Here is a 20,921-nt window from a genome sequence, read left to right on the forward strand (position 1 = left end):
CGATGGAGGTTGTAAATCCATATTTGAAATAGTCTTGAGAGCCTACGTTCTTTTGCAAGCTTCTTGTAAGATCTAATTAGGTGGGCATTTCTGGACTTGGTGAAGGAGCGACGAAGAGCTCTTGGGAGCAGAACTGGCTCAGCTGTTTGCTCGCTAGTTACGAGAGCTGGTCTCGCTGGTATTCACAACCTGTCATTGCTTCGTAGGATGCCTTTTTTGTAAATGTAAACTTGCATTTGGAAGAATGTAGACTTACAGAAAAGTTGTAAACGTGATATTGAGAGTCCCGTGTCCCCCTCATCCAATTTTAGTTTCCCCTAATGTTAACATCGCACGTAACAACGCTGAACACGTACTAACAAACCAAACAAAATAGAAACAGCCTCATAGACACAGGGAACAGACTGACAGCTACCAGAGGGGAGGGGCTTGGGGGGCTGGGTGAAAAAGGTGAAGGGATTGACCACAAACTGCAAGGCTATTGCTGCTACGTCCCCTTTCCCCATGAGGGGTGGTCTCCATGATTTAGGCAACTTCATGCAGGCCACCAGCGGGTCAGAGCTGGGCCTGGTGCATAGGGCTGTCTGCTCGTCCCTCTCTACCACGCATCGTGATCCTGAAGATGACAAGGAGACGTGTCCTTCTCTTGAAATACTCAACGAGGGGAGAACAGAGGGAGCTGAAACTCCTTCAAGAGAAAAGGACACGCTGTCTGGCCCTTAGACAAAGAGAAGGGGAATCTGTTTCTTCTCCCTACAGCCCCCATCACAGGGCTGTGATAACTGATTTGCTGTAGACATTGTGAGGATTATTGAGAAAGGCATCATCGTGATTTTCACTCTTGAGTCAAAGGGCAGCTATAGAATACTAAGGACCTGTCGGGCACGGCGGCACGCAGGATGAATGGTAAGCCATGCTCCCTGCCCGCCCAGAGGCTCACATTCCAGTGACACCAGGTGCGAGCCTGTAAATAAATCATTACAACAGCGTGCAACAAGCTCTCTAATAAGGTTACATGCAAGTGTCCGGGGCACTGAGGAAGGACCCAGCAGCTGCCTTGGGATGCTGACAGTGAGAATCTGATGACCTGATTTGTAGAGGCTAAAAAGGAAATAGAGGGTTTGCATGTCTTAGTCTAGAACTCTGGAGTAAGCAGCTATAGACATTGGTTAGTCAGCAGTGTATAGACCTCTCTCCCTCACAGTCACATGATGGTTGCCATGATTCCAGCCATCACATCTCTGTTTGTCACAGAAAGGTGAATGGGGTGGGAGGAGGATGGCACCTTATTCTTTATTAGGAAATTCAATATATGCTTCCCCATGTGTCTTTTTGGGCACTGTTAGGTCATCACATTGCCACCATAGCTGCAAGGGAGTCTGGGAAATCAGCGAGTAGGATCATCATGATTAGCTTAGATCATAAATGGATCGTGAGCCGTTCCCAGGTGCTGGGATCATTGCAACTACGAACGAAATTAACATTCTGTTGGAAATGAAGGATGGGGTGGAGAGAGAGACATACCAGCAGGCAACCTTTGGCCACTTGTGGTCCTGGAAACAAAAGTGCATTTGAGCTCAGCTGTGAAGGGCAAACAGGCATTCAGGTGGTAGAGAAAAAAATAAAGATATTCTAAGAGGGAAAACATGTGCAAAAGCACTGAATCATGAAAGGCAGGTTCAGGAAACACCAGGAATTTTGCTAGCCTTAGAGGTAGAGTTGGAATCATAGGTGAGAGCCCGTTTGCGACAACTTCAACTGCCCGTCTTAAGGAGAATAGATATTCTTCTATGGGTCCTAGAAAGTCCATGGGGTCTTGAGACAGAGACCCATCCTCCAGACACCCTTTAGCTCAGTAACTTGGAAAACATAAAGCCGTGTTCTTACTCACCTGGCATTTGCAAACAGACTCTGGATTCTAAGCATTGAAGAAGCTGACGTTTTGGCTGAACTCTTCCTGTAGCCTGTCCTTGTACCTTGGTCTTGTTTCTAGAAATGCTTTTTCTTGAGCCCTTGGTGGGTGATAGAGTCTTTCGTTTCTCCTTTAATCTTGTGGGACTTCCGCTGTCTTCCCAGGTGATGTTTAAGTTTCCTGGATGGTAATCAATTTCCGACCATTTCTCTGGCCACTGCAGGTGGACTCCGAGTGCACACATGCACCCAGCCATCACCGATAGTTCAGATCCAACTAGATCACAGCCATGGGGTCCCTGGTCCAGGCAGCGTCTGTAGCCCTCCTGGCATGCAACCTGGGTGCCTCCCTCTCTGCTTCCTGCCGAGCTGGGGGTTCAGCCTGTGTTACCTGCAGCCCCAGTGTCCCAAGGTTGCCTGGGCTCCCTAAGTTGGGCAGGGAAAAGTGGGTTTTAGTTCTGATCCCGTAATCTTCTGTACATCTCAGGTTCCTTTGTATAAACAGAACCTCTCAGTGGTTGCAGATGTGGGAGAAATAAGAGGAATAGATTCCTAATTTCTATCTCCTCGGGTTCAAATTCTGGCGATCCCACCGTCCAGCTGTGTGACTGGGGGACATCTGCTGAACTTGCTCCCCTGTAAGATGGCGTAAGGCGCATACATGCCACTTAGAGTGTTGAATAAAGAATCAGTGAGCGAGGACAAGTGTTCAGAGCCCGGCTTGGCACATAGCAAGCCTCCAATGTATGTTAGCTGCTAATAGTAATTATTATTGTTACTGTGCTGATGGGCCTCAGCCAGCGGAATAGTTTTGATAGGTTTTCACACCACCCGTTTTGGAGACTCACTTATCTTTGCCAGCTCCTTGCAAAAATCTATTTTGGGCACATTCTCCCTTGTCATTCCATCTCACGGGTGAAGGCTTGTCAGTGAAGGTCACCTGCTACCAGCTGGCTGCCCCCAGCTCAGCAGTGATGGGTGACTCTGTCCCTCCAGGGGCCCAGAAATGACATTTCTCAGTCGTCAGACCAGCGCTGATCTAAATCATCAGCAATGGTGATTCTGAGTCGAGGCAGGCATGTGGCTTCGTGGAAGGAGCCATGGCCTGGGAGACGGACACTGGGCCCGGCTGCTCCCCCTGCTGTGTGACCTTAGGCAAGTCACTGTCCCCCTCTGGGCCGTGGCTTCTTCACGCTTAAATTGGCCTAGCCCAGAGTCAGGACCAGCCTTTCTCTGACATCTCTTTAAAAGCACGTGGCATACTTGTACTTTCATACGGACAGTTACTTCATGTTTTCCGTGTTCATCTCTGTGTTAATAGCCCCTGTTAGTGTGTGGCACAGAGTCAGTGTTCATTTTAATATTTGTTCAATGAATGATGTGGTAGAAAGAGAAAGATTTGGAAGCAAGACAGACCTGATTTTATTTTAGAAATGGCTACTTATGCCCGGCTGGCATGGCTCAGTGGTTGAGCGTCATGTCAACCTATGAACCAGATGGTCGCAGTTCGATTCCCAGTCATAGCACATGCCCAGGTTTCAGGCTCCATTCCCAGTGTGGGGCATGCAAGAGGCAGCCAATCAGTGATTCTCTCTCATCATTGATGTTTGTTTTTAATATATTTTATTGATTTTTTTTACAGAGAGGAAGGGAGAGGGATAGAGAGTTAGAAACATCGATGGGAGAGAAACATCAAAACATTGATCAGCTGCCTCCTGCACACCCCACACTGGGAATGTGCCCATAACCAAGGTACATGCCCTTGACCGGAATCGAACCTGGGACCTTGCAGTCTGCAGGCCGATGCTCTATCCACTGAGCCAAACCAGTAAGGGCCATCATTGATGTTTCTATCTCTCTCTCCCTCTCCCTTCCTCTCTAAAATCAATAAAAATATATTTAAGAAAAATAGAATTGGCTACTTACTAGCTGAGTGACCCTGTGTTAGTCTGAGCTTCAGGATTATAATCTGTAAAAGGGATAATAATAGAAATAGCCTTACCGCGTTGTTTGAGGATTGAAAGTGAAACCATATGTATAAACACACACACACACATGCACACACACACACACACACACACACACCACCACCACCACCACCACCACCACCAAGGAGAACCCTGGCCCACCATCTAGCATACAATAGGTACTGGATAAACAATAGCTGTTATTTGTTTCTCTAGAGACTAGGGGTGGGGGGGAATGGAGTATTTTGTGTTGTGATGATTAAAAACTAGTTGAAAAGGTAAATCTGATGCATTCATAGACTCTGAGTGGGCTCACCGATCCCAGAGCAGCTGGGTTGCAATCGTTTCACAAAACCCCCTTGGCCTGCCAGTGACCCCACCACCTTCTCGCCCTCCCTTCCTTTCATCTTCACCGCTTTTTCTGTATATTTGCCCGTAGGCGATACCCAAACCCAGCTCCCTGGGCAGATGCAGAACAGAACGAGGGGTGATGGGGTGAGAGGTAGCCTGATGTGGGTGGGGACACAAGGAGGCCGGCGTCCCCGTCCTAGCTCCGACCTGGTCCATGTGACCGTGGGCAACCCGTCTCTCTAAGCCTCAGTCTTCTCATCTGGGAAGTGCTCAGCCCACTGACACGGGACTCAATAGTGCTTAGGAGCCTGGGTCTCGGGTTTAGCTTCGTGTCTCAGCTCTGCAACTCACCAGCGGGGAGAGGCGGGCCAGTCAAGTACCATTTCCAAAAAACGGACAACGGGATTCAAGTTGGCTTCTTTGGAGGGATTAATGACACAGTCTCCTCAGAGTGCCTCGCAGACTTGTGCACGGTCAGTGAAGACCGTTGACGGGTGGGCCAGCCCGTATTCTCACTTAGTGTCCATTTCTCCCTGTTGATGCAGCCCGCATCTCCTGAGCCGGACTGCCATCCGTCAGCCGCCCTGCTGGCTCAGCACTTGGCGAGCGCAGACTCCTGCGCAGCAAAGACATGATCCCCTGGGTGTGAGGGACACGGCTCGAGTGCAGTTATTTTGTGCCTGGCCAGGCCCTCCTGGTGTCTGGTGGGTGTGTTCTTAGAGGAGCGTCCCCTCTCTCGACCCTGCAAAGGCACAGGAAGGGAACCTCGATTTCATGCTCATCCCCCCCTACCCCCCCAGTGGCCTCCTTCCAGGGAGGCCTGCTGGCCCTGCTCTCTCCGCGGGCTACGTGCCGCTTCCTTATTTACCGCCACTTCTCGCCGGCAGGAGGGGAAGGGAGGGGGGAGCACTGATAGCTCAGGCTGCTGGCCCCATCTTGGAGCGAGAAGAGAGCCTACGTATATGGGGCCGCCCTGGCATGCAGGCGCAGTGCTGGGCCACGCCCTTAAGCACTTGGTGAAGTCGGGAAGACTGATCCCCACGTGGCCCATGGGGAAACTGGGGTCCCAAGAAATGAAACCAGTTGTCCCAGGACACGCACAGCTGGGAGCATAGCTGGGATTCGGACCTGGGCTGCTCTGACGTCCCCGCTTCTTGCTCTGCTGTTGCACCGTTGCTGGGAGCAGGAGGGCGGGGGTGTGGTTTGGGTGCTGTTCTTCACTGTCCTATGAGAGAGAGACCTGGGCTTGCACCCCAGTGTTTATCCATGGGAACCCGAGAGAGACGGGGTGAGACGGGCCTCAGATCTCCCTTTAGGCGGCAGCCCCGGGCCCTGAGGAGGCGCCTGTGGCTGAAGGGAAGTGAGAAGCCACAGAGCTCCGGAGGCCAGTGCCCGCCCTCAGGGTCACTGCGGTGGGAAGAGAGAGCGAGGACATGGGGTCGTAGAGAGGGAAAGGTGGGGGTTATTTTATTTCCTCCGTAATGTGACCAAGCGTGCAAAGGGGAGGTTTTCACGCCTGTTCTTTGTGGCATAGAGCAGTGGTTGGCAAACTCATTAGTCAACAGAGCCAAATATCAACGGTACAACGATTGAAATTCCTTTTGAGAGTCGAAAACCGACTTCTGCGCATGGGCCACGAAGTTTCAATCGCACTTTACGTGCGCGCCCGCACGTGGTATTTTGTGGAAGAGCCACACTCAAGGGGCCAAAGAGCCGCATGTGGCTCGCAAGCCACAGTTTGCCGACCACTGGCCTAGAGGAAAGAACACGGGCCCTAGAGTCAGACTTATTCAAACTGAGATTGGAATCCCAGCACATACCAGCTTGGTGGTCCTGGCCAAGTTTATTCTTTAAATCGCATTCCTGTCCTGGTCATCGCAAGGATTTTTAAAAGACAAAGAGTGTAAAGCCGGTGGTGAGGTGCTCTATCCTAGAGGTGCTCCCCAGCGGAGGGGTGAGCAGTGCCCCTCCAAGGGCCACCCCCTCCGCCCCAGGCCCTGTCTCCCCAGGAAACTCCCACTCGTCCTTCAGGCCCCAGCCCCGGCATCTCCCTCTATGACGCTGCTCTGAGCAGAATACAGCTGCCACTTGCCCCTGACCCTCCCTCCATGATTACAGCCTGTTACCTTCTGGGGACCCGTCCCCCCAGCCAGCCTTGAGCGAGCTGCGGGTGGCACTGCCAACAGGGAAGGACCTCTGCTCATCTCCCAACCCGGCCGGGCCCCTGTGGGCACTTCACCGTCAGATCCGGCATGTCCTGGTGCTCACCTGTGCCAGGCACGACTTACTTCATTCACATAGCAGTGGTTTTCCCAGCACTCTGTGGGGCAGTGTACCCCTCCATCCCGGCGGGAGGCGGAAACCACACCAATTATTAGAATAGGGAATTGGACCTTTAAAAATGATAACTAGATGCAGGGTGTTCACTTAGTAACTAGAAGAGCAAAAATAGAAAGTTGCAGGAACAGTTACCATCCGCAGGAGGAATAGAGGTGGCGATTATTGGAATATTGTCACCTGGGGCTGGACCCCAGCTCTGGGTGGAGTCGGCAGCCAATGCCAGAGGCAGCGACAGGCGGAGACGGGAGGAGGGGGTGGCTGGTTCTGGGTGTTGGAAAAGCTGCAAACATGGATTTCGCTGCTGCGGAAGGAAGGAAGCGCCGCTGCTGGTGTGAAGAAAGGGGGTGGCGTGTCGCTCACAGGAACAGGGAGCCCCAGGAAGGAGCGAGTTCCTTCCTTCTCCTCCTGCCTCAGTCTCCCTCCCTTGGCCCCTGTTGGCAGCACCTAGCAGAGCAGCTGGCAAAGCAGTGACAGGGTTTGCAGGGTCCCAGCTGCGTCATTCCAGAGCAGGTTGGGGCCGAGAGGTGAAATCGTATGCACTGGCACATGCAGGAGCTGTTGCTATTCCCATTTCACAAGTGGGGAAACTGAGGCACAGAGCGATGAAGTAACTTGCCCAAGATTAAATGAGTCCCTAGAGCAGAGCCAGGATTTGAACCCAGCAATCTGGCCTCAACCACTCTACCATAAACATTTAATGAATGAATAAGTGCATGGATGAATGAATGAGTGAATGGATGAATGAATGGGCAAGCCCAGAAATAATGCGTCCCCAGTGCCCCGCGGTGGCTCCTGCAAGCGCGAGGTCCCCCGGCCTGACTGCCTCCTCGTGCCCTGCCAGGTCATCCACTGGAACTCCCCCAAGAAGCTCCGGGTGAAGAACAAGCACGTGGAGTTCTTCCGCAACCTCTACCTGACCTTCCTGGAGTACGACGGCAACCTCCTGCGGCGGGAGCTGTTCGGCTGCCCCAGTGAAGCCGATGTCAACAGTGAGAACGTAAGTGGCTCCCGGGGTCAGCGGCGGCGTGGGGCGGCTTCTCCGCTGGTCTGCGAGGACCTCCGGCCTGCCAGGCTGTGCGCCAGGCTCAGGGCTCGCCCGAGAGGAACGAGACGCCATCACTGCCCTGGGGGTTCCCTGTCTGGTAGGGGAGACGGGCAGGTAGGCAGATCACTTCCATGCTCGTTACCATGGATGCAGAGGGGGTATGCTTGGTCCAGAGGAGGCCAAGTCAGAAGGGAGCTTCCAAGCAGAGGAGTCAGAATGGGCTAAGACACTGTGGAAACAGTAGGCAGAGGCTTTCTCCACAGCCAGGAGTCAGTGTGTGGCACCAGAGATCTTCACCAGTCACTGGCTCCTTCCGGGGTTAGCATGGGTGAAGGAAGTGTTAGGTGAGTGGTCACAGGCATAGCTAGCATCTATATTTTCTTATTCATCGTGTATAATTATTTTCATGTTCTGTCTCATATGGTGCTCATAGACACCCCTTTTCCCCGCCCCCCCAATTAGAGCTAAAGAAATGTAGGCACAGAGAGGTTAAGCAGGTTGTTCATGGTCACACAGCAAGCAAGGAGCAAAAGTGAGACTGATTTGAAGTTCTGAGGAACAGGATGTGGGGAAGCAGCTCCTGTAGAGGAAAAAGCAGAGAACGTAGGGCCAGGCTGACCTGGTTTGGGCCTTTTTTTTTTTTTTTTAATTGTTTAAAGTATTACATATGTCTCCTTTTTCCCCGATTGACACACTTCCCCCGGCCACTCCCACACTCCAGGACAAGCCCCCACCGCCCCAGTGTCTGTGTCCATTGGTTATGCTAATATGCATGTATGCAAGTCGTTTGGTTGATCTGGCCCCTGTTGACAGCACCTAACAGAGCAGCTGGCATAGCAAAGTCCCTGCTTCGGCATTCCCCTCCCCCCACTCCGTCCTCCTCTGCCTTTCCTCTGAGGTTGGACGGTCTGTTCAGTGGTACCTTGTCTCTGGATCTATTTTCATTCATCAGTTTATGTTGTTCATTATATCCCACAAATGAGTGAGATCATGTGATATTTATCTTTCTCCGACTGGCTTATTTTGCTTAGCATAATGCTCTCCAGTTCTATCCATGCTGTTGCAAATGGTAAAAGTTCCTTCTTTTTTATAGCAATGTAGTATTCCCATTGTGTAGATGTACCACAGTTTTTTAATCCACTCATCTGCTGATGGGCACTTAAGCTGTTTCCAAATCTTAGCTGCTATGAACATAGGGGTGCATATATCCTTTCTGATTGGTGTTTCTGGTTTCTTGGGATATAGTCCTAGAAGTGGGATCGCAGGGTGAAATGCGAGTTCCATTTTTAACTTTTTGAGGAAACTCCATACTGTCTTCCACAGTAGCTGCACCAGTCTGCATTCCCACCAGCAGTGTATGAGGGTTCCTTTTCTCCACATCCTCGCCAGCACTTGTCGTTTGTTGATTTGTCGATGACAGCCATTCTGACAGGTGTGAGATGGTACCTCATTGTTGTTTTGATTTGCATCTCTCAGATGATTAGTGATTTTGAGCACGTTTTCATATGTCTCTTGGCTTTCTGAATGTCCTCTTTTGCAAAGTGTCTATTTAGGTCCTTTGCCCATTTTTTGATTGGATTGTTTATCTTCCTTTTGTTAAGTTTTGTGAGTTCCCTGTAAATGTTGGAGATTAAACCCTTATCTGAGATAGCATTGGCAAATATGTTCTCCCATGCAGTGGGCTTTCTTGTTGTTTTGTTGATGGTTTCTTTTGCTGTGCAGAAGCTTTTTATTTTGATATAGTCCCATTTGTTTATTTTCTCCTTAGTTTCCATTGCCCTAGGAGCTGTATTGGTAAAGATATTGCTACGACATATGTCTGCTATTTTGCTGCCTGTGGATTCCTCTAAGATTTTTATGGTTTCCTGTCTTATATTTAAGTCCTTTATCCATTTTGAGTTTATTTTTGTGTATGGTATAAGTTGGTGGTCTAGTTTCATTTTTTTTGCATGTATCTGACTAATTTTCCCAGCACCATTTATTGAAGAGACTATCTTGACTCCATTGTATGCTCTTGCCTCCTTTGTCAAATATTAATTGAGCATAATGGCTTGGGTCGATTTCTGGGTTCCCTGTTCTGCTCCATTGGTCTGTATGTCTGTTCTTGTGCCAGTACCAGGCAGTTTTGAGAACAGTGGCTTTGAAGTATAGCTTGATATCTGGTATTGTGATTCCTCCAACTTTGTTCTTCTTTCTCAGGATTGCTGCAGCTATTCAGGGTCTTTTTTTATTCCAGATGAATTTTTGGAGAGTTCTAGGTCTGTGAAATATGCCATTGGTATTTTAATGGGGAGCGCATTGAATCTATAAATTGCTTTGGGTAGTATGGACATTTTAATGATGTTGATTCTACCAATCCACGAACACGGTATGTTCTTCCTGGGTTTGGCCTTCTGGTTTTTCCTTCAGTTCTCTACTCAAGTCAGTATTTGTCATTCTCATCAACATTTGCGTGCCCATTCAGCACTGTATTCCAAACACTAAATAAAAATGTTCTCTTGCCTCTTTTTTTTTCCGCCTTCACGGAAGAGGCTCAAATAAAAAGCCTTGCAGCATAAAGCCATCGGTTAATCATGGCATCACCGGTTCCCCTGTCAGTCAGTGTCTTAGGAAGCGGGACTTTCTTTATAAATGACTCACTACCTTTTCCTACCATCAGCCTCCCCTGGGGTCACGGGGTCAGAAGGGTGCGGGGAGAGTCCCCCGTGGTCCTCAATAAGCACGTGCGAATGCCGGCATCTGCCAGGCACCGGGCAGGGCCCTGGGTTGAAATTAGAGGCTCGCCCAGTCCTGGTACATGTATCAAGTGTTAGAGATGCCTAGAGCATCGTCTCCCAGACACAAGGAGGACTCGGAACCAGCGAGCGGTCCGCCCAGCACTCTGGCCCTCGACGCTGCGGGAGCCACACTCGCCACCTTTGCGGTTCCTTCTGCATCCGTCCACCCACCCGGGGCCTCTGTGCTGGCTGTCCCACTGCCCGGACCACCCTGCCCCTCGGTGTATGAGCATCTCCGATGGGGCATCTTCAGAAACGTCCCCTGACCCTCCTCAGTCTCTAGGACCCCATGGCCACTCTGTGATGCGCCCTGTTTCCTTTCCATCCGAGTATATGCACCGTCCGCCAGTATTGGCTTCATGTGCTTGTTTCCTAGTTTTTTTCCCCAAATCTAAGACCAGAATAGGAGGCCGTGAGATGAGAGACGTTGCCTGTGCTCACCTCTGTGGTGCCCTCCCCCCACGGGAAGCAGCACGTAGTCACCACTCAGTAAACACTTGTTGGATGAATCGAGTACATACGGGGGAAGCATGACGCGCCAGGTAAAGGCAGAGCAGACGGAAGTGGCGAGTTCAGGGGAACATGCTGGGCGTTGGGCGAGGGCGTCACACGTGCGAGAGGGGCAAAGGACGAAGCTGACAGAAGGGCCTTGGCTGGGCTCAGCCGTGTGGACTCCACCGAACGGCTTTCATCTTGGTCAGATTCCAGTTGAGAAAAACCACTCCGTGTGGAGAATAGAGTGGAAGGCCATGACTGGAGGCGGGGAGGCCACTTAGAGACTGTTGCCGCATCCCAGGCAAAACGATGACAGTGGGGCTGAGACCGAGGCCGGCAGCGTGGGGACGGAGAGCACAGACAGATTGCTTTGTGGGCACTAAGGACAGGAGAGCAGGGGCGTCTGGCACTCGTGAATCAAGACAGCAGGTCCCTGCGCCCTGCTGAGGCCAGGCTCCTCCGCGAGCGGCCCTCGGGGGCAGGGCTGGGCAAGGAGAGGGTCTGCAGCATCGCACCCTGGACACGCATCTGGACGGCGCCCACCTCCTGGTCCTTAGCAGCATGTCAAGTGTTACGTGCAAACACAACCAGAGGGAAAGGGCACGATCTTGGATCCGGCCCAAAGCGGATGCTCCCAGCTCTGGGGAAGGAGGTCGTTAGCGCCCTGACAAGTGTGCAGATGGTGGTAGTCTCAGTGAAGGAAGTCCGGAACCTCTTCCTGGGCCTGCGGATCGCAGATGGGAAAGGGCTCCAGTGGCATTGTCTCAAGGCTCCTTCAGCCGCTCGACATAGAGTCATTCAAACAATCCCAGCCTCGGGGCTAGGGATGCAGAGGGAGCATCGCAGATCTAGCCCGGCTCTCCCTGTGCGGGTCTAAGTGAGGGATGCAGACAAGCGGGGGTTGTTATCCAGTGCAATGAGTGACCGGGTGGCGGTGGTGCTTTGAGAGCACATGCTTAAGGGCTTTGCATGCAGTAGGAGAGAAGGTGCATCAGGGAGGACTTCCTGGAGGAGGTGAGATTTGAGAGATGAATAAGGAGGTATAGAAAGTGGACTCAGTGGGAGAGGGGGGGCACAGCGGAAAGGCCAGAGGTGTACAGGAGCACAGCACATTCAGATCCGAATGAAGGCAACGTGAGAACTTCAAGGGCTGCCCGACTTTGGTTTTTGCATTATTATCATTTCCTCGAAAGGGAGGTGATGATGGTGATAAGACTGTGAGCATGCTAGTCATCCCAGATCCCGCATTTAATAGTCACTTGACCTCAGAATGCTCTGGGCCTCAGGTTTACCACCTGAAGAATGGGCACAGGGGTGCCTTTGTCGTCGTGTTTCACGATAATCTATGTTAAATCACCAAGAAAGAAGGACTCGGCACCAGGAACACCATGCTCACTGTCGTTGTTTTTTTACAAACCACAGTGCCCACCCATCAGATGACGCTCTGTCGTTCCTCAGGTGGATTCAGGTTGCATTAACCTCTCTCCGAGGAAGGCCTGGCAGGGAGGGAACCTGCAGGGTCGCTTAGAACCTGCCTCTACAGCATCTGAGGGCTGTCACGTCTCCTCGGGGTCAGACGGTCCCAGGAAGGTTTCCTGCCAACGAGGGGCCTGCAGTAGGAAGGAGGGGCCACTTGGAGGCCTCGCTGCCAAAAGAACGAGTAATTTCAGGAAGTCAGGGGCTTCGTCTCTTCCGTGTGGAGCTCAGAGTGTCCGTGTGACGGGGAAGAGATCAGGCTCCAACAGTGTTTGGAACGACAGTCGCCGACGGGGCACGGCCACTCCCGTCCACCCTGGCGCACCCACCGTCCCCGCTCTGGAACCAGTCAGTTCATCTGTGTGATGCAATGAGCATCTGGCAGGCGGTAGTTGTGCTTATTTGCCCGAAATGGCCACGGAGGCTCAAATTCTATGCCTTACCTTTCTCTCCCTCCCCCTCAGCAGCCCAGCCCCGAAGCATTTCCAAGAAAGCCCAGGACTCCACAGCACACAGTTGAATAGTCACGGATACTAATCCAGGCAAAAATCCCTCGACAGCATCCCTAACAGGCATGCATCTGGCTTCTGCTGGAATCCTCCCAAAGACAGGGAGCTCACCACCTCCAACAGCTGCCTCCCCTGCTGGAGGCTCCAGGTGCCACACCCGCCTTCCCCGTGTTGTGCTAACACCTTCCCTTCCGTAGGGCGTTCATTACTCTGAGCCTGTCCCCTGGGGCAAATAAGGACGCCCCCCTGGGGCCCCCGAGAGCCTGGCAGACAGCGTCGTCGCATGTTTCCATACAGTGAGTCTTCCTAAGCCCCGTATTTATAGAGCAAAGCTTTCTCATCAGGAACGCCTGCCCCACCTACGGGGATGCTCCAGCTAAAAGGAAGCTCGCCCTTTTAAATGCAGAGCCTTAACATATATAGGTTGGAACCACTTTGGGTGGGAATCTTGCTAAAGCACATGGCCTTCCTTTGGCCACCAAATTATACAGAACTCCCTTCACAATGGCCCACACCGGTGGCGCTGAGCAGGCTGAGGGGGCGGGAGTCGGCCAGAGGGAGGAAGACGCTGCTTATCTTGGCAGGAAATGGCCTCTCACTGCGTGCTGCTGGTTCTGCACATTCCTTCCTGACAGCTGTCATTTTCCCTCCGTCAGCCCCGGAGCAGCCTTCTGCGTGCCCCTCCCCGCCCCCCCCCCCCCCATCACCCTCCCCACCACTCCCCCAGCAGCCAAGAAAAGAGAAGCCGGGAGTATTGAAGTCAGAGAGGCCAATGGGAAAGAATTAGCCACTGTTGCATTCAAAGTTAAATGATCAAACAGCAAATATCCAAAAAGTGCAACAAAGCAAAAGAAAGAGAGAGAGAACAAACAACAGAAGATTGGGCCCCAGTGAGGGCCTGCATTTATATGGAACTGTAAGTCGATAGGCAGTGAATGCAGACTTCCAGCTCCCACATCCCGTGTCCGCAGCAGACGGCACTAATGAATGGCCCCACGCGTTCTCTCTGGGCTCTGGGCTCTGTCCACACCCCAGGGTCCTAGCCAAGCAGCACTCCGGGGACCCAGTGCCAGTCTCCAAACAGGAACACAGGGAAGCGGGAGCCTGTGGGCAGCCCTGCCCCTGGCGTGAGCCCCTCTGGTCCCCTGTGCCCGGCCCAGACCTTTGACAATGGAGATTTCCTGCAGAGCAAGAGAAAGGGAAACGCAACTCCGTCTCCGCCACCTTCCGGGGAGGTGGGCATCAGTCACACTCGACAGAGGAGGAAACCAACGCTCACTGCAGAGGAGTTACTTGCCCAGAGTCACGCATCTCCTCCGTGGTGGGGCCACGACTCGAAACCAGGCCACCTAACTCGAAGCGGCAACCAGGGCCCCGCTTCGTAAGTGTGTGTCGCCCCACATTTACAACGAACGTAATAACTGCAACTCATCCGCCCTTCTCCTCACGCTGACTCTCACAAGTTGCTGTTGTCTCCCTTTTATTGAGGAGGACGTGGGAGCACGGAGAACTGAAATCGTGGAACGGGTTGGTGGTGGTCCCGGGACTGGTATTAACCTTGACCCACAGCCGCGTGGGCCTTTCTATAAGTAAACAAAACACTCCCCGACCTAAAATTGCCGTTTCTGCCCCTCCCCCAGCGCTCCCTGGCCCCTGGAACTTCCTTATTGTTCTCCACGGCACTCACCACCTATCGGTGTATCATATTCCTGGCGAATTTGTTTTGTGGGTCACATCTCTCCCCACGTGAATGAAAGCTCTGTGACTCCGTGGACCTTTATCCGCTTTTATTCATCAGTGTGTTTTCATGCCTCCAAAAGCCTGCCTGGCACCTGGTGTGTGCTCAGCAGATCTTGTTCAACAAATGAACTCTCACAGGTCCTTTTCTCGAAGCATCTGCGGTGCACAAGGAAGTCCCCTCCACTCACAATCAGAATACCCAGCCCCGGGGCCAGATCTGTGGCACTGGGCATCACTTTTACCTTCCAGAAGCCTCCGTTTCTTCGCCTGTGAAATGGTCACAAATAAACCCAGGCCAGGCGGTTGGAGGGTTGAAGGGGTTAAGGTATGCAAAGTGCTGCCAGCCATGGGGGCAGAGGGGGGGTGGCCAGGAAGCTTGTCCCAGACCCGCCCTTCCACCTGCTCCGAGGTCCCTGCTCATCTCTGAGAGGAGGGCTCTGACTCACCTCCCTCAGCCGCCAGGGTGCCGGGCTACCTGTGGGGGCCCCGTTCCCCCACACCAAGCCCACTAAGGAGAAAAGACAACGGCATCACCACCATGGCTCAATTAGGAGTTAAAAATAAGACACATACAAACAGATTCCATAAACACTTCCCGGCACCACCGTGCGGGCCGTGCCAGTAAACAGATGGCTCTGTGGAAACAGCTGTATCCCAGAGAAACCCCAGGGAAAAACCAGAATGCATTATCGCTCTCACATGTGAGCCGCGTGGCGCCAGCTCTTTCATCACGCCGTGGGCATCAGAGCCCGGTGGGCAGCGCCCAGAGCCCCACCACAGCTGCTGCCCGAGGCTGGCCGCCAATGACCTCCCGGGCTTGTTAATTCCAGAGCCTGAAGGACCCCAGCGTTTGCCGGGAGGCTGCGGGGCGGGGTGCAGGAGGAGCCGTGGGGTCAAGTTTCTCAGTGGATATGCCTGCGCCCCCTGCACGCCATCGTGGCCTGTCTGCTTTGTTCTGTCCAGCTCCAGCGTGCACTCCTCTCTCTTCCACACCCCTAGGCTCCAGTTGTCATAGTCCTAGCGTGCAGGGCGCCCTCCTGGGCCTTTCCTGCAGCCACCTGCCCTCCCTCCCTTTGGCCAGGTCTCCCTCCTCTTACCAGCTCCTTATGCAGAATGCAGGGGGCCAGCTCTGGAGCCAGACTGACCCGCATAAAATCTTAGGAACAGTAACTGTGGGATTTCAGGCCGTTTACTTAAACTCTCTCTGCCTTGGTTTTCCCATCTGTAAAATGGGAATCACAGTCTACCCGATAGGCTTAATGAGGACCCAAGAAGCTAAGTCAGGAGCTAGACCAGTGACACATAACACATGCCCCCTCGCTCCCAAATTAAGTTTTATTTGTGTTATAAACACCCAGTATTATAATTACCAACTTGCTTATACGTTCCCCCACCCAGACTGTGTGAACAACTTAAGTACAGAAACTGGGGTTCCGTCCGCATTCTTAGCACGGGGCTTGGCATAAAGTAAGGGCCTATGATTGTGTGTGAGGTACAAATTAATACTGATACTTGGGACCGGGATGGAGACCAGGCTTTGTCCTTCTTTATTTCCTCAGAGCCTAGGTCAGAGCTGGGCAGAATCTCTCTGAGCCTTGGCTGAACAGACCTGAACCCGTGTCTCTCCTCTGCACAAAAGCATAAATCTGGCCCCTGGTAAAAAATGTTTGGGTTCCTGGAACTTGGTTGATTAATGCACACAGCAGGCAATCAGCGAGCCTGTAATCTTTCTCTACCTGCATGGCTCAGGAAAACGCACCCGCTTCGTGGAAACCACGGGAGAGAGCCTGAAGCAGGCTTCAGAGGATGAGAGTCAGAGCCCCAGCCTCTCTGAGCAAACCCCTGGTGCCCCGGCTTCCTTCTCCGCCAGGGGAGGGCACCAGGGCAGCCCTGCCTGCCTCCTGCAGATACAGGGAAGAGCAGATGACGTCACAGCTGTCCAGGCCCCTGAAAAGTGAAAGTCGGCGGAACTTATAAAACAGCGTTATTGAGGGTTGTTTTGCCCACCAGATGTTTCCAGCCATCGTTGTCAGGCATCGAAGGAGAGGTGTCAACAAGAAATGGGTGGCTTCGGGGGGACTCCTTCCTTGGTCCGTTGTGTTCTGCCCCCATCACTTACTGTCTGGAAGAGTTCGACTGGGAGTGTTAGTTAAGGTGACATGAACAATTCTAAAATGGGCTCAGCAGGCGAGAAATCTTTGACTCACAGAAAGTCCACCTCCTGGGTGTTCCTGATGGGCAGGTGGTTTTTCTCCAGGATCCCAGGCTCCGTCCATCTTGTGGCTCTGACTTCCACGGAGCCTTGGACGTTCTTGCTCTGGCTGACAGCGAGGACTGTGTGTGAGACAGCCTTGAATGTGGTGCCTGTGGCAGCCAGGATCGGCCCACATCCTACTGACCAGAGCTTGGCCCAGAACTGCAGGCAGGTCAGAAACACAGCCTGGCTGCGCCCCCAGGAAGAGAGGAGACTGTGGATACTGGTGAGCATGGCAGGTCCCTGCCTCTGCATGGGAGACATGCATTCATTCCTCTCCAGTCATAGAACCATCTAGCTCGCGTTCAAACTAGCAAAGCCCTGGAGATTACCAAGGCGCGGTAGTGACTTGATTACGTACGAGAACTCGGAGGACATACACCTGGAGGACATATCTCAGCCACTCCGTTCACCCATCGTATGACCTTGAACAAGTGGCTAAACCTTTCAGGTGATGGGTGTCTTCATATATAAGGCAGGACTGACAGTGGTCCCTCATGCATAGAGGGTGTGTGAGTATTAAATGAGACCGTGCCTGCAAAGTTGTCAGTTGTCAGCACGGTACCTGACCTGGTGAGCGCGTGACCTCTGAGAGTTATTTCATGAAGCTCAAACTCCTCGTCTCGCTAGAAAGTGGGGAAAGGACTCGCTCAAGGTCGCATAGCCAATGGGTGTCAGAGGGATCGGTCTCCGTTTCCGGTTATCCCCATAATCTCTCCCTGTGGTTTTTCCCACTTTGAACAGAAGTCCTTTAGGCCAGAGCCCAGGACACACTTCCAACTCCTCTGAACCCTCAGCCGTGAGCCCTGGCGGCTCAGAGGTCAGTCTAGGCCACTGTCCTTCAGGATGGGGAGGAATAAAGGCAAACTGCTTCAAGGGCGTTTTCCCTGGAGCCCAGATCTCCTTTTTGCCTCAGCTGGCTGCTCAAAGAAGCAATTTAGCAAATGCATTTTATCTCGGGAGAATCTGTCTTTTGTTTCTGTGACTGGCTTGTCAGGAGCCCCTGCCTCCCGCTCCCTCCTCTCCCTCCGCTCCCTCCGCTGCTGAGTGGGGTGTGGGGTGTGGAAGCATTCAGGTCCTGCTAATGAAAGCCCGCCCTCCGGCTCAGCATCTCCCTGGAGAAATGGCTAGAAGAACCCTGGGTGAAAAGGAGGCCGTTTTTAAGCGTCTTCGTCTTCCCCTCGGATAACATCAGCCATGCAGTCAGCAGTAAGCAGTCCTAGATTAGAATTTGAAAAGGTACATAATGGAATCACGATCACGTTGCTTAAGGTCTGTGTAGCACTCTACGATTGGCAAAGCACTTCTACATGCGTTTGCTCATTTGAGAAAATTGCAGGGTATTAGTTAAATACTGGAAAGTAGAAAGAGGCCAGTAAAGTTCACCTGCGAATCCACCCCTGAGGGAAAGCTTTGTTAACACTGTGATGGATCCCTTTGGTCTGTTTTCTGTGTGTGTGTGTGTGTGTGTGTGTGTGTGTGTGTGTGTGTTGCGGTTGTTTGTGTTTTTGCCGTATGGGAACATCCCGCACGTGCATTTTTATGGCCTGCTTTGTCCCCGAGCATTGAATCTTCCACCAGCTCATTTGGACCTCGCGTCCATCCCCCAGACACAAGTCATCCTGTTGTGAAAACGTCCCTGGTTTGCGAAGACTGGATTCTCGAGCCAGACTGGCCGATGGCCGAAACCTTCTGAGCCCGTTTGCTCCTGCTGTAACACAGAGATGTGTGCCGAAGGGGCCCATTAATAAAGCCATGCCCCTGGACACACTTGGCACTGCACCTGGCGCACAGTAGGTGCTTAGTCCATATTAGCTAAGCCGAGCTGCCATTCGCCGTGTTGATAATAAGTACAGTAAAGCTCAGGGGAGGCGTTGGGGGGTCCAGAGTCCTGGAGAGTCTGACACTGTAGGTCTGACTACACGCCTGCTGTGCTTCCCACAGACCCAGTGTGGTTGGTAGACAAGAGTATCGCCTAGGCCCTACCCCTTAAGCATGGGGATGGCCACAGGGGACCTGGGGCTATAGATGCCACCGAACCACATTATTGATCCTGTGAAGTTCATAGATAGGGGCTACCTAGCCCCTAGGATTATCGATAGACCTCCCCCACCCCAGGGCAGGCCGTACTTTAGGTTCCGGGAGCACTTTCACTGGCCACTGTTTCTTTTATTAACATGAGGCGGCTGAGGGTGTCCGGTACAGGCTTATTGAGCACACGAGGCGCCTAGAGGTCCTAGGCTCAGGGATTCAGCGGTGAATGGGGCGGCCCCTGCCTTTAGGAGTCCGCTGTCTGGGTGCTTTTCAGAAAAGGGCTCTGGGAGCCCTGTTCCTCGGCATGTCGTGCCCACTGACTCGGGTGTGTGGCGGTGCGTGCACAGAGGGGAGGAGAACGCCCACACACACATGCGTTCCTCGTGTCCTGGCCCCTCATTTTCTTTCTCGTGTGGTGATCGTCTTCTTTTGATCTTCATCAAGAAAATTGTCAGCGCGGATGAGGGTCTTACCCTGCAGCTCAGAACGGGTCCCTCGGCTCATGGGATCGTAGCTGGAGCAGGAATTCCCGTGTCCTGGTCTCACGCCGTTGGTAGAGCTGCAGGCTTCAGACAGGCAAGGGCATGGAATTGGAGCTCAAAGAGCTAACGAGCATCCTAATTGCATCCTCCGAGCCATTGGAGAGTCTGATAGCTGAGACTGCCGTACGTCCCTGGCCCTCAGTGATCCCCAGCACCATTGGAGTATGTATGCCCCTGGCGATGGACACGGCCTTTTGGAGAATGCTACACGCACTGAGTGGGCTGGGGCCCAAGAGGCCACCATCCCTGCTACGGGGGTGGGCTCACATACTGAAAAGCACCTCACAAAGTGCCAGTGACCCCCCCCACTTTCCCCCCGTCAGTTGTCTATTGCTCCGACCTGTAAAACCTCGGTGTGTATGGGAGGTGTTTACTGAGGCAGCTCTGCTGATCCGGGCTGGGCTCGCTCCCTCGCCTGGGGCAGTTGTGGGGACTGTGGCTCACCCTCGGGCTGGCTGGCCCAGCACCTCCTCACGGCAGGGGTGGAGGTGCATAACCGTGGACTCCCCTTGAGGCCCCCCCTCAGGACTGGGCAGCATGGCTTCCCCGCCATTCGATCATCCGCCAAAGCAAGGCACAAGTGCAGCCCAGATCCAGGTGTGAGGGAAGTGGTGCTCCTGGGAGTCACGTGACAGCGGGGAGGGTGGGAGGAGGGGAGAACTGTGCAGTGAGTGGAATCCTCCACATAGCTCACGTCTTGAGAAATAATGCCAGCGCTTCATCCATCAGGCGATGATGGTCTCAGCTGGCACTAGGCTTTACGGGAGCGAGTTAGCATATTTTCTCGTTGACGACTGCACTATTTATTGGTTTGGAGATTTTGTATTTCTTCTTGGAAAAGTGCTCCGTTACTTTCAGCCAGGTCAGTCCCTCTAGCCGGGTACATTTTAGCCCGTATTCAACTCCATGTCCTCATGTGATCGACAAGGCTGGTGCAACAGAAATAATGTTGGAACCAGCTGTGTTGACTTTCACCAAAATCACTAATGTTTAAAAATCAATTTTCAAATACAGTGTGCATGTGACAAATCTGTGCATTCTAAGTGTACGGTGTGTCATATCCTCACCAACTTGTACACGCGTGTAATCATGACACATACATTTCCATCTGCCGATGAGCCTCTGTCCTGCCTCTTCCCAGCCCGCTCACTCCGCGCCCACACCCACTGGCCCCACGCCGGTCACTGTCGGAGCTCTTTCACTCCCCCTCCCGCCCCCCACACTTCTTCACCTACACACGGGCACAGTGACGCCTGCCTGGGAGGGTGAGGGTGAGGTTTGCAGGCGATGGGGGTATATCGGCATCTGAGCCAGCAGGTCTGGGCGTCCGTGGATCTGCATCTGCTATGTCTGCGGCTGAGCCCTCCATTTCTTGGCGGGTCAGCTTGCTCTTTCGCTAGTTGGGCAGGAAGGAGCAGCGTGGAGCTGGGCGGAGAAGGTCTACAGGCAGGTTCATGAGCGAGAGGTTCTGAGGGGGGGG

General features: G+C 52.8%; 1 protein-coding gene across 3 annotated transcripts in view; it reads left to right on the top strand.

The window, feature by feature from the left end:
• The window catches only part of LARGE1 (LARGE xylosyl- and glucuronyltransferase 1), a 429,267-nt gene that overhangs the window by 388,955 nt on the left and 19,391 nt on the right, over positions 1 to 20,921 (top strand). For all 3 annotated transcript variants that reach the window (XM_079775304.1, XM_079775306.1, XM_079775305.1), the window contains one exon: positions 7,411 to 7,566. In XM_079775304.1, coding sequence (XP_079631430.1) covers positions 7,411 to 7,566 — 156 coding nt within the window. The remainder of the gene's footprint in view (positions 1 to 7,410; positions 7,567 to 20,921) is intronic.

Source organism: Cnephaeus nilssonii (genome assembly GCF_951640355.1).
Source record: "Cnephaeus nilssonii genome assembly, chromosome: 6".
In the NCBI taxonomy this organism is placed as follows: Eukaryota; Metazoa; Chordata; class Mammalia; order Chiroptera; family Vespertilionidae; genus Cnephaeus; species Cnephaeus nilssonii.